The 14,160-nt window shown below is 47.1% G+C and overlaps 1 protein-coding gene across 1 annotated transcript in view; it reads right to left on the minus strand.

The window, feature by feature from the left end:
- LOC144601890 (protein SSUH2 homolog) overlaps positions 1-13,462 on the minus strand; it is a 30,831-nt gene extending 17,369 nt beyond the window's left edge. The window contains exons 1-4 of the mRNA XM_078414414.1: positions 13,352-13,462; positions 9,611-9,678; positions 6,356-6,454; positions 5,298-5,373 (exon numbers count right to left, since the gene is read on the minus strand). Coding sequence (XP_078270540.1) covers positions 5,298-5,373; positions 6,356-6,454; positions 9,611-9,678; positions 13,352-13,374 — 266 coding nt within the window. The 5' untranslated portion in view covers positions 13,375-13,462. The remainder of the gene's footprint in view (positions 1-5,297; positions 5,374-6,355; positions 6,455-9,610; positions 9,679-13,351) is intronic.
- Between the last annotated feature and the right edge of the window lie 698 nt (positions 13,463-14,160).

Below are 14,160 nucleotides of genomic sequence, written 5' to 3' on the forward strand. Positions count from 1 at the left end.
GTACTGTATCGGAGATGCTTATCTAAAAGCTATCTGGGTGCTTATGTCTAGTGGGACTTGTACTGTACTGAATACAAAAAATGAATTTCACTATACCTCAGCACATGTAACAATAAGTTGCCATTGACCATGTCCAACCAGAAATAGTTTCATTTCATCCATCCTACATATTCCTTCATTTTGTTTTTAAACAAATCAACCCTTTAAGTCCCTGTGCACGTAATTGTAGTTTAATAATCGAACACCTGGAGTTCAGGTTATTAGTCTGATAAACCTAGATTACACTCGTACAAAGAGGCCAGTGAGAAGCTGAGCTGTGAACCATCCTGAGGAAGAAGCTGCTGACCCTCTGTAGAGCTGAGTGGCACCGAAGACGCCGGAAGGAAAGAGCCAGGAAGCGAGCATCCTTCACCGCCATCCCCTTCAGCTTCATCAAACAACTGTTAGGGCAGAAGGGCAGTGGGAGTTTGGCTTGCTCCAAGGAGGAGATCGTCCGGCACATCCACACCACCTATAGCGACCCCATCAGGCAGCAGGAGCTGGGCCAGTGCTACATCCTGATAAACCCATCTCCACCCATCAAGGAGTGACTAGAGAGTCACTCCTGAAAGAGGTCCAGGACGTTGAGAAGAGACCAAGATCAGCCCCTGGCCTGAGCGAAGTCTCCAAGAACTGCCCCTTGTTACTGAAACGGCTGTGGAAGATCCTGAAAGTCATCTGGAGGAGAGAGAAAGTGGCGCAGCAGTGGTGATTCGCTGAAGTAGACTGGATCCCAAAGGAAGTAGATTCCAAAAGAATCGACCAGTTCAGGATCATCTCCTTGCTAAGCGTTGAAGACAAGATTTTCTTCAGCATAGTAGCGAGGCGGCTGACCAACATCCTCTCCAACAATGGCTACGACACCTTAATGCTTATCAGGAGTGCCGGGGTGTCTCGACCACAGGGGAGTGGTGACCCAGCTCATCAGAGAAGCCGGGGAGAACAAGGGTGATCTGACAGTGCTCTGCCTTGACCTGGCCAATGCCTATGGCTCCATCCCGCACAAGCTGATCCAGACAGTCATGGCCAAGCATCATGTGCCGGGCCAAGTGGCAGATCTCATCCTGGACTTTTACAACCATTTCAGCACGAGAGTCTCAGCAGGATCAGTAACATCAGAGTGGCAGAGACTGGAGGTTGGGATCATCACCGGCTGGAACATGTCTGTGATCCTTTTTGCCTTGGCGATGAACATGATCGTCACGTCTGCTGAACCAGAGTGCTGGGGCCCTCAGACCAAGTCAGGAATGCGCCAACCACCAATCAGGGCCTTCATGGATGAAGCAGTGATTGTCACCACTGAGTCAGTGCCAGGAGACAGGTGGGTCCTGCAAGGGTTGAAACTGATTGGATGGGCAAGGATGAGGTTTAAGCCAGGAAAATCAAGGTCACTGGTGCTGTAGAAGGACAAAGTCATGGACAGGTTCCGCTTCAGCATCGAAGGGACACCAATCCCAACTGTCTCCAAAAGACCAGTGAAGAGTCTTGGCAAGGTGTTTAACAGCAGCCTGAAGGATACAGCATCAGTCCAGGCAACCTGTCAGGAGCTGGAGAGCAGTTGAGAGCAGTGGACCGGTCAGGGCTTCCTGGCAAGTTCAAGGCGTGGATCTACCAGCATGGTATCCTGCCAAGGATACTCTGGCCACTGCTTGTCTACGAAGTCCCAATCTCCATCGTAGAGAGCTTGGAAAGGAAAGTCAGCAGCTTCCTCAGGAGGTGGCTGGGACTGCCCAGGAGCCTTAGCAGCATCGCCCTTTACGATAATAACACCAAGCTCCAGCTGCCCCTGGAGGAGTTGCTTAAGGGGACTCGGGCCAGAGAGGTGATGCTGTACAGGAACTAGCGACCCCAAGGTGGTTCAGGTAGGGGTGGAGGTGAAGACTGGGAGGAAGTGGAGAGCCGGCGAAGCTGTGCTGCAAGTGGAGTCTCGGATAAGCCATCGAGTCCTGGTGGGAGCAGTGACTCGGGGAAGAGTTGGGAACCTTCCCAACTCCCCAGTTTGACAAAGCCAAGGGGAAGGAGAGGCGCAGGCTGGTCCAGGAGGAAGTAAGGGCAGCGGTGGAGGAGGAGAGGTCTAGCAGAGAGGTTGGCTTGAGGTAGCAGGGGACTGAACTAGGACCGAAAAGTCACATGGACTGAGCCCTGGCAGGCTGAACCACAGCGTATCAAGTTCCTAGATCAGGCAGTGTACGATGTCCTGCCTAGCCCATCGAACCTCTTCATCTGGGACAAAGCGGAATCACCGGATTGTCCGCAATGCTCAGGCAAGGGGACGTTGGAACACATCCTGAGCTGCTGCCCAAAGGCTCTTGGGCAGGGCCGGTACACCTGGCACCACGACCAGGTTCTGAAACCCATTGCAGAAGCCATCAGCATGGGAATCAGCAGCTGCAGACGAGCTTGCCCCTCCACCCAGATGATCACCTTTGTGAAGGCTAGAGTGCAGCTGCCAAGAACCACAGCAGCCAAGAATCCGTCAGGAATCCTGGTGACTGCGCTGGACTGGCAGCTTTCTGTAAACCTGGTGAAACAGCTGACGTTCCCACAGCACATCGCCACGATCACCATGAGGCCAGACAACTCAAGTCAAATTTATTTGTCACATACACATAAATGTGCAGTGAAATGAAAGATTACCCAGTCCAACAACAAGAGCAATAAAAATAAGCAATAACACACACAATCAAACAAAAAGAAACATCTATCACAGTGAGTCTCCTCCAGTCACTTACTCACTGTGATGGAAGGCCAGAATGTCTTTTCTCTTCCCATGCCATCTTCTCCCGCGGTCAGACTGTTGTAGTTGCCACGTTCCAGGCCACGCCGGACGGTGAAAGGTCCGCAGCGGGCCAACCCAAGCCCCGTGATCCGGGGCGGGCGAAGATGCTGCCACTGCACGTCGGGACGGTCGGGGCTCCCGACATTGAAGCCCCCGCCGGGCAGAGAAAACCCCGCGGCCTATTTCAGGCGGCGCCGGACGGTGAAAGGTCCGCGGCGGGCCGACCCAAGCCCCGCGATTCGGGGCGGGCGAAGACGCTGCCGCCGCCGACGCTGACGCATCCTCCTGGTCTCAGAGGCAACTTGCTGGAACTGACAGAGCAATGGGAGGACGTCTGGAGGAGGCCCATGAGAGGAAGAAGACCAAGTACGAAAAGCTGGTCATAAACTGCTGTAAGCAGGGACGGAAGGCAATCGCTCTGCAAAGCCTTGAGTGCACTGGGCATCACTGGAATGGAGAGGAGAAGAGTCATCACCACAGAGGCAGCGGAGAAAGCCTCGAGATGGCTCTGGATCAGGAGAGGAGGTCCATGGGGAGGAGCGAATGTCACCTGAACACAACTCGTAGACCGATCAACCACGGCTGGGTCGCCTGGGCGAGGGTGTCAGATGTTGAAAGAATGACCTCAGGTTACATCACTGATGTTCAGGAGCATCAAGAGATGTATTTTATCAATCAACCTCCAAGGACAATATCCTCCCAAGGCATTGAATTGCGCACAGTACTTTAGGCCTGGTAGGAGGATTTGTTGCAACTTTAAAATATACCACGCCAAATACATATTATTCAGTATTAAGTATCCGCATTAGTATTTCACCCCATTCCACAGACTAAATAACATAATTTAATCCAGTGCTAAATGACATGAGTCAGCATCACAGTAATGCAATAGCCATTATATCGAGGCCTTATTGCCTGCTCAGGTGAACACAGAAGTTCCCTCCATGCTTTTCCAAGAACAAGGGAGATCTCTGGCCAATGTTTATCACCTTCAATTTCCACTGAAGCCATGCTTGGGCCAACCCTGAAAGCTAACTCTCTAATGTTCTCTAAATATGACATAGACCTTATTTCATAGTCACAAAAGCTTGGGCCGCTGTTCGTAAATGCCTCAATGCTTCCCCCTAGTGGAAGGGAAGAGGCCTGCAAGGAAAATTGTTGCTTCTCTGTTATAGCTACTTACTCTCGGTTATCAGACTTCTGAACGGTCCTTCCATAAACTAGGTTACTGCCTGATTCACCTCTACCCCATGGTGGACATTGGACTTTGTCAATGGAACTGATGCACTACAATGCTGAGAACTATATTCTGCACTCTGTATCTTCCCCTTAATCTATTGTACTCGAGTATGACTTGATTGTACCTATGTACAGTATATCTGATCTGTTTGGATAGCATGCAAAACCAAGCTTTTCACTGTACCTCAGTACATGTGACAATAATAAACCTAAATCGACTAAAGATAATTTTGTCATTTTCTACTTGTGAGATCTCGCTGCTTGCAATTTGGCAGCTGAGTTTATCAGACGACACTAAAACAAATTGCTGCAGTGGCTGAGATGCGTTTGGGAATGTGAAAGGTACCTCTCTCACTCGTTCCTAACCTGTGACATTGATGACACTGGGGCAAGCAGAGAGAAGCTAGTGCAATCACCAGCACACTAGGTAACACGGTCTGGCCACACGGTAGATGCTGGCAAATATGTAGGAAGAGAAGGAATGGGTGATGTTTCGGGTTGAGATCCTCCCTCAGACTGATGTCAGGGGAGGGACAAAGTGTCCCACCCCCTCCCCTGACATCAGTCTGAAGGGTCTCGACCTGAAACGTCACAAATTCCTTCTCCCCCGAGATGCTGCCTGAGCCGCTGAGTTACTCCAGTATTTTGTGTCTAGATGTTGGCAAATGGCAGCTGTGTGGCTGAGGCAAAGTCCCGTCCCACGCTTTAGAGATGCAGCACGGAAGCAAGCTCTTCAGCCCACTGAGTCCGCGCCAACCAGCGATCACCCCGTATGCTAGCGCTATCCTTTACACCATGGATGATTCACAATTTTTATTAAAGCCAAGTAACCTACAAACCTGTACGAGTGTGAGAGGCAACCGGAGCACCCCGAGAAAACCCATGCAGTCACAGGGAGAACGTACTAACTCCATACAGACAGCACTCGGGGTCAGGATCGAACCCGGGTCTCTGGCGCTGTAAGGTGGCAACTCTACCGCTGCGTCACCGTGTCGACACGCCACTGTGCTCTCGCTCATTGGTTTGCCCCGCCTGAAAACCTAACCGCACTTTGAATTGCTCATTTCTCCCATTTGCTCAACACAGATTTCGCACTGGTCCTCGTTGTCATGTTTCATTTCCCATTGCCCCAGGACTGCTCCCAGATTCCAGAATTCCTGCAAGATACTGGGGACCAGACCAGAATCTGAACTCAGGTGCTGCAGGACTGAGTGTGACCTTCCAGGATGTGGTCGCTCACCTCCAAGCCCTCTGTGGTTGAGGCTCATCTCTCCTTGCTGCTGCCTCCGAGAAAACAGGCGGAGGAACAAATCTCTCTGTGAATTACAAGCACATTGTTAGATTTTCCACTGCAGGATTCTGTCTTCACCTTGAAGCTCCCCCTCCCCTGTCCCCATCAGGGTGAGACAGTGAGTGACTATCCACCATCAGCCATCACCATCTGACATCAGCATTAAGACCCCTTATTAGCCCTCTCTGCTCTTCACAGTTGGAGTAATGGAAGTCAATTCCATGTCACTGGGTTTTGTGGAAAGGAGTGAAGAGGGGATGAATGAGAGTGGCATGGGCCCCACTTGCTTATATCAGTGTGGATTATTGGATGTGAAAGGAGTACGTTCCAGAGGCCAGCAGTTCCACCAGTTAATGGGCTTGTCACATCGTTGAGGGTCACGTGATGAACGTGGACAAGGGCCAACAGTATGGAGTCTCTGCTTTACGGAGACGGGCCGGGAAAGAGAGAGGAAGTATTATTTCATTTTGGAGTAAAAAAAATTTTTTTGCATGTTAAAGTGAAAGTTAGAATGATTTTGCAATTACATAAAAATATGCCAATTTACTGCAAGGTTGGCAATTTTGGTGTCAGAGAGTCCGCAAAATGCAAATCATTGCTCGACTCTTCCTCCTACTCCATGCTCTCTTCCCCATTTGATGCCCTTCCCCCACTCGATGCTCTCTCCCCCACACGACACTCCCTCCCCCCCACGACTCTCTCTCTCTCCCCCACTACGCTCTCCCCCCCCCACACGATGCTCTCTCCCCCCACTTCCCCAAACGAGCAGTGCATCTGCAGAGATTCAGCCGAGGCTCATGGTTCTGCTGCCGTTTAATCTTCAACACAGCACGAGTGCCAGGAGGCAGGAATGAGAAAGCTACAGTTTGTGGGATTGGGATGGAGTCACGAGAAGATGAAGCCACCGGGGGGGGGGGTTTGTAGAACCTGTTGTGTTTGGGATGGTGTACGCGCTGTTACGCTCTGCGCTGACCCACAAAGCCACTGAGCCAACACCTCGTACTTACCCCCGCCTGCTGTAGTTCCCTCGTATCCAGTCACGTCATCCAGCAGGTGAACTGACGGAGCAGAGGCAGATCCCTCGGCTCCTGAAACTTCGGGGTAAGCTGCAACAACAAAAGCGATACATGCTCCCATTGACAAACTGTTCAAACACATGTGCTAACCTTTAAAACTAATTTGTTAAGTTTAGAGATACAACACGGAAACAAGCCCTTCGGCCCAGGGTATCCATGCAACGATTAATCATCCGCGGACATTAGTTCTCTGTTATTCCACTTTCTCATCCACTCCCTGCACAATAGGAGTAATTTTACAGAGGCCAATTAACCTACAAACCTGTGTGGACGTGTGTGGAAACAGGACCACCCAGAAAAAGCCATGCAGTCACAAGGAGAATGTGTAAACTCCACTCAGACAGCACCTGAGGTCAGGATTCAAACCCGGGTCTCTGGTGCTGTGAGGCAGCAACTCCACCAGATGCACCACTATGCCACCCTGTAGAGCAATTTGTCAACGGCTATATTTATACCACTCAAAGCTCTACTTGCCATCATAGAATTCCATTTCTTTCCCTCTCTTGTGTGAGGAGATCTCTGAAGAGATCACGCAACATTGTTGCTGGTCCGAGGAGATACTGAAATTCAGACGAGAGGGGCACAAAGTGCTGGAGTAACTCAGAGGGTCAGGCAGGTGGGATCTTGCTTGGCATGTTTGGCCATGGGGGTAGTGGGAACCAGGAGAAGACCATTCTAGCCTCAAACCTGTTGCAACATTTAATGGGATCATAACTGATCTAAGTCCACGATCCGGACCATTCCCCATAATCCTTGCTGATTAGAACAAGAAATCTCATCCTCTATGCCTTGGCAATTCAAGTCCTTGTCTAGATACTCCTCCAATATTATTATGAACAGATGAACCACTGCAGATAGGTTGATGCGGAAGTAGTCAGGTAGAGTTATCCTTGTGTTGATCTACTCACTATGTGCTGCAGATCCATTTTTGCAGCAATGTCCTTCAGGATGTAAGCAGCTTAATAAGTGCTGACGCTACAAGTCCCCCACCCTGAGGACATTCGGTGCCCTTGCTAGTTCCAGTGCTTCTTCCTGCAGTGGGTCAACCTGGTGGATTCATCAGCTAAAAGGCAGATGGTAAACAGGAACTAGTTCTGCCAAATCACTATTCAACGTGAAAACACAGAGGACAATACACGTTGAAACGTGAGTTATCATCACTTGTGGAGGGCAATAGTGCAATTAAATGATTGGAATGTCTCTACAGATGCTTGGACTACAATCCATTGATCTGAGTTCAAAACCATCAGAGTAGTTCTGGCAAGTAAGACGTTATTAGCAATGGCTCCAAAAAAACTCACTGGATTAGCTTTAACAACCCATCTCATCCACTAATTGTCCACAGGAAAGGTAATCTGCCCCCTACCCAGTCTGGACCCCTGATCAAGGTGGGTGAGTCCTACGTGCCCTCTGAAATGGCCAAGCAAGGCATTCAATTCTCGGGCAATTAGGGAATCAGGCAATAAAAGAGGTCGCTGCAAACAAAACCTTGATCCTGAAAATGAACATATTTGTTTCTTATAAAGCTATGGGATCATTTAAGAAACGATACAGGTAGTTCTGTTCTCTCAGCAATAAACAGCCAGCTTAATGTTGGTCAGACACAGGCACTGAGACAAGCTCAAAGTCCATCTCGGTTTAGCTCCTTTTGAATGGCATTCATCCCCCCAATTACACCGAGATATCTTCCTCCAGCCTTCTACATTGCTCCAATGAAGCCCAACATAAGCTCAAGGAGCAGCGTGCCATATTTTCACCAGCACACTGTTGCTCTCACAATGCATCATTGCATTAGGCATTTTCAGAAAGCCAATCTTTCAAGTACATGTCAGAAATGGCCAGTTCTGGTGAAGGGTCATCAACTGCAACATTAATTCACTTTTCTCCCTCCATTGTCACTTGCTGGTTGGCTGAATAGTTTCTACACAGTTCCAGGTCCAAATCTCTGCTTACACCTCCTCCATATAGATCAGAATGGAACTAAGAAGCCTCCAATATCCTCACTGAGAAGGGGCCAGCGGCATGTCATCCAAGTTCCCTTGGTCTCCACTATATAGACATTCCTTTTGTTCTCTTCAACCCTTCCACCCTCTGTCACTTAAAACAAACTTACTTTCTCACGTTTTACTACTCTGATGAAGGTCATCGACCTGAAATATTGTCTGTCTCGTCAGATGCCACCTGACATGCTGAGTATCTCCAGCACTTCCTCTTTTCATCGCATCATTGCGCTATTTCCGTGCTATTTCAGGATACAATGTTTGGGTCGCGAGATTGGTTATCATAAACAGACATTGTCTGTTTCCTTTCTGAGTTCTGTCTGCCTAAATGCGCATGATTTTCCTGTAAATGTTTATCGAATTTTAAACTTTATGAGAATGGTGTTCTTATTGAAACATGCAAAATCTTTGGAGGGCATAACAGGGGAGGTGTTGAGATATTTTCAGTTCGTGGGAGAGTCTCCAAAGAGGGGACTTCGTTTCAAGATACAGTCATTTAAAATGGAGGTGCATAGAAATTCTTTCTTGCAAAGAGTGGCAAATCTTCGCAGTTTACTGCCACTACTTTTTATCCAGCAGTTCGACATTTAAATCTCCACCTACTTTGGGGCTTTCTCTTGAAGGTGATGTTCTTCTAAGTCAGGCTCACAATTGAAACACAAGAGACTGCAGATGATTTACTTGAGTAAAAAAACCAAGTGCCAGAGGAACTCAATGGGTCAGGCAGAGTCTGTGGAGGAAGATGGGCAGATGACATTTGGATTGGGACCTGCTGAATGTACTGTACTAACTGGGGTGATTGTGCTTATTTACTGGGATAGTCTTCATGAGCTGTATGCAAAAAAATGTGTTTCATTCTACCTGGTGAACAATAAAGAAAGCATTGAGTTCTTCCAGCATGTAGTTTTGTTAGGCAGGCTCACGACAGTCAGCTGCTGAGCTGGTATGTTCATGCCCCAACATGCTGAAGCAGCATATCTCTCGCAATCTCCTGCAGTAAACTGGTTTAAATAGTAACTGGAAGTACTCTTGCGTTCTGAGTTGTCAGGCATGAACCGAGGTTAGTTGCACAATCCAGGAGTTTCAACAGTGAGTGGCGGGCACAGGAAATTGCACATGATCTCCACAGATGGGTTTCCAACCAGCACCAAACACTACTTTCACTTATCACAGACCAAGGTTTTACCTTGAGCTGCAGCCACAGCTAATAGATTGGGATTCAGGGGCTGACATGGTTCGTCGGCTTCAAGGGCTCTGTAACAAAAATACATGGCATGATCTTGTGAGCTGAAAGCAATTATTACACACATCACATGTAGACGCAGTCTGGTTTTCATGTACTGGGAATATCCAAATGAGAGCAGGTCCATTATCATAAATACACTCTATCACCTATTAAAAGAAAAGGTAAATAACAATAACAGAACAGCAGGGGAAGGAGGAAAATCACTCATTGTGTCCCCAACATTTAGCCCATCAATGACATTAACTTCTTTGCTGCTAGTTGGAGCTTGCTTCGAACAAAATGGCTGCCACATCACCAACATTAGACCAGCAAATCCATTTTTAAAATGGTGGCTTACTCCAAAGTATTTTCAAATGGCACATAGAATGTAAAACAGTTATCATAAAGGGGTCATCAACTTGATGAGTTACAGCAATCAGTACTGGAATCTAAACTCGTTACAATTTTAAAGTTGTTGATGTCACATAAGTAGGAAAATAGGCTGTGAAGAGAACTGATTAAGGATACGTCAGGGACCCATGCATTCCCTCTCTCTCCATCCCTCCCCCACACATTGTACCAGCTTCAAAGTCATCTTGTTGAATCTCATTGTCTGTAACTCGTTCTCACCCAGCACACAACTAACAATGGCCTGTTTCTTTTATCATCGTTACTTTTTTACATATCTTTTATTCATTTGTTCTATATCTCTCAACATCACTGTCTATCTCACTCATTTTTCCTTTCCCCTGACTCTCAGTCTGAAGATGGGTCTTGCCCCGAAACGTCACCCATTCCTTTTTTCCAGGGATGCTGTCTGCCGCCGAGTTACTCCAGCTTTTTGTGTCTATCTTCACTTTAAACCAAAATTTGCAGTTCCTTCCTACACAGATCAAGGATACATGGTGATTGCAGATTGTGAGAGGGAAACGATAAGACAAATTAGTCGAATGAGAGGTAGCATGAAATTAAAAAATTTTTTTTGCTGTCAAACGGACCATTTTCCAAATAGCCAGAAAAATGATGACACATTTAGAAATGCAGGATCTGTAGAGGACAGGAATCTTTGAAGAATTACACATTCACCTCAATAGCCTTTTCAAAGCCAGTCCACAAAGTAGCCTTTAGTGTATTCACACACTGCTTGGATTGAAGCAAATGACATTTAGTTTAGCGATACAGCAAGGAAATAGGCCTTACGGCCCACACCGATCATCCGTTCACAATATTTCTGTTATTCCACTCTTTCTTTCACTTCCTACACATCAGGGGTAACATACACAGTTCAATTAACCTACAAACCCGCACATCTTTTACGATGCAGGAGGAAACCAGAGAAAACTCAGCGGTCATAGCGGCACGGTAGCGCAGCGGTAGAGTTGCTGCTTTACAGCGAATGCAGCGCCGGAGACTCAGGTTCGATCCTGACTACGGGTGCTGCACTGTAAGGAGTTTGTACGTTCTCCCCGTGACCTGCGTGGGTTTTCTCCGAGATCTTCGGTTTCCTCCCACACTCCAAAGACGTACAGGTTTGTAGGTTAATTGGCTGGGTAAATGTAAAAATTGTCCCTAGTGGGTGTAGGATAGTGTTAATGTACGGGGATCACTGGGCGGCGCGGACTTGGTGGGCCGAAAAGGCCTGTTTCCGCGCTGTATATATATGATATGATATATGACAATGTGTAAACTCAACACAGACAGCACCCATGGACAGGATTGAACCTGGGTCTCTGGCACTGTGAGGCAGCAGCTCCACAGCCTTAAATAAATCAAAAGAGGGTGACATGTACTCCAGTATTACATTGCAATATTATATGATGGTCCTAGCCATATCCAGAAGTCTCCACTCGTCAAGGAAGGATTCAAGGAGCCCAAAGCTGGAGTTTCCTGAATAACAGTGATTTCAAGCAATTGTAAATACAGAATGAAAATTAAAGCATAAGAACTAATGAGGCTAGGCCGTATACCATGAATGGCAAGGACCTAGTGAGTATGGAGAAACAAAGGGAGCTCAGGATTCAAGTCCAAAGCTCCTTGGAGATGAAATAACACAGTTAAGATGACATATGGAATCCTGGCCTTCATTAGTTTGGGCATTGGGTACAAGAGAAGGCTATGTTCCAACTTGATAAAATGCTGGTCAGACTTCAGCTGCTGTACTGTGGTCACGAGACTGAAGATGATGCAGAGTAGATTCAATAGGAAGTTGCCTGGGATGGAACATTTCTATTATGAGATGAGATGAGATTGGAGAGGCTAGATCTGTTTTCACTAGAGCAGAGTTCAATTATGTGAAAATACTCCAGAAGCTGGGATTAGTTCCCAATAAGCAGGGAATGTAAAGATAAGAACTAATCTAAACTAAACTAAAAAATATTACAATATTTTCTCACAATATTTTGAAAATACGTATTATTAAGGCACAGGGTAGCATAGTGGCACAGCTAGTAAAGCTGCTGCCTCAGAGTACAAAGGGCCTGGTTTGATCCTGACCTCAGATGCTGTGTTTGCAATTTCAATATTCTCCCTGGGTCCATGTGGGATTCCTGTGGGAGATCTGGTCTCCTCCCACATCCCAAAGACATATGGGTTTGTAGGTTAATTGGCCTCTGTAAAATCGCCTCTCATGTGTAGCGCATGGATGTAGATGAGAGAGTGGGATAACACAGAAATTGTATGAATGGGGTGATCGATGGTTGGCACAGGCTTGGTGAGTCGAAGGGCCTGTTTCCATGCTGTAACTTTAAACTAATAATAATAATAATAATAAACATTTATTTTTTATAGCGCTTTTCCAAATGCTCAAAGACGCTTTACAAAAACAGTCAAGACAAACTAAGTTTCGACTAAACTAAAACAGCGAGGCTTTGATAAAAAACACAGGGAGACACTATGTCTTTCAGCATGTAGGTCAGTAGCAAAAGTTACAGATTTAACATAACCAGCAAGCTAAGTAGAAGAAAAACTGGACAGTTTCTTTCTAACCTCAAGAGCAATTAGCATTTAAATACACAAAATTAAAAGCATGTTCATCAGGTCATGATAGTAGAATTAGGCCATTCGGCCCATCAAGACTGCTCCACTGATCTATAGCCCCATATCCCTTGATTCCCTTAGCCCCAAAAGCTATATCCAACTATCTCTTGAATACACCCAGTGAATTGGCCTCCACTGGCTTCTGTGGCAGAGAATTCCGCAGATTCCCAACTCTTTGGGTGAAATTTATTTTCCTGCTCTCAGCCCTGCATGGCCTACCCCTTATTCTTAAACTGTGACCCCTGGTTCTGGACTCCCCCCAGATATTTATTGCTTAAACGATGGATTAATTTCCGGACTGAGCCTGAGGGTTAGTTTAACAACAATGGCACTTCTTTCAAAGAGGCAGTTGAGGTGGGTGAAGGCAGGTGGGGGGGAGGGGGGTTGGAAGAAATGTCTTTCGTAACGACCATGTTGTTAAATAAAGTCAGTCTCACTGCAGCGGACTTAAATAAATGATGAACAACTCTCCCCGCGGCCCCTGCTACCTGTGGCCTTTGCTGCCACCGAGAGCTTTGAAGGGCTCCCTTCAGGTGGCCGGCGGCGACCAACGTTGGGCGGTGAGCTACTTATTGCACCCACGTACCACAACTGCAATCGTTACGGACCAGAGTCTCTGCAGCGCGACGGGTCGGCGGGGCGGTGGGTGCAGCGGGGGCGAGGTACCTGAGCAGCGGCTGTTTGTCCATCGGCCAAGCGGTGCGGGGCTCGGAAGCGCCAGGGAGTCCTGTGTCCACGGCCGGAACTCACTTGCACCTCCCCTCCCCTCCCCTCCTCTCCTCTCCCCCCAAGTGCATTCAGTTTCGTTTTCCTTGCTCTTGTTCTTCACTTTAAAAAACACACACACACAAGCTCCGCCTGGAGAGACCGTCACATTAGTCCCGTCCCATCACGGTAGCGGAAATGACTTTATTGCCAATAGTTAAAGAGTTGCCATCCCAAATTTCGCAGTTTAATCGTTGGCATCATTGATTGAACTGCGCCTTTGCCCATTGTACATCTCCCAAGAACATGTACGTCTTGTATGATATGCTCTGTGTAATCGCTGGCTATGTGTTTTTGTTCAATGTATCTAACCTGCAGCAACAAAAAAAGTGAACAGTGGCTTACAAAGGACACCCATTTGACCGGGGAGGCATGATAATCGAGTTGGGTCCAGATCCAAACTAGAAGGTCAAAGAATCATAGAGATGACACCCACAGAGTGTTTCCATGACTTTCCAGGTTCACCGTATATTGAAAGAGCTGTTTCAATTCAATCTATTGGTTCTGCAAGCAAAACAAACTGAGAACATTTAGAATCTAGCTTGGTGTTTATAATGTGATGAAGGAAATGCTGGAACTTATAAGAAAATTGTCGGTTTGTCACATGTATAACCCAGGAGCATACATACTGTGGAAGCATGATGAGAAAAGAGGCTAAGATAGTTAAGGTAACAGAAGGATGAGAGGAGATCTTATCGAAACGTATAAGA

This window comes from Rhinoraja longicauda, chromosome 17 (genome assembly GCF_053455715.1).
Source record: "Rhinoraja longicauda isolate Sanriku21f chromosome 17, sRhiLon1.1, whole genome shotgun sequence".
In the NCBI taxonomy this organism is placed as follows: domain Eukaryota; kingdom Metazoa; phylum Chordata; class Chondrichthyes; order Rajiformes; family Arhynchobatidae; genus Rhinoraja; species Rhinoraja longicauda.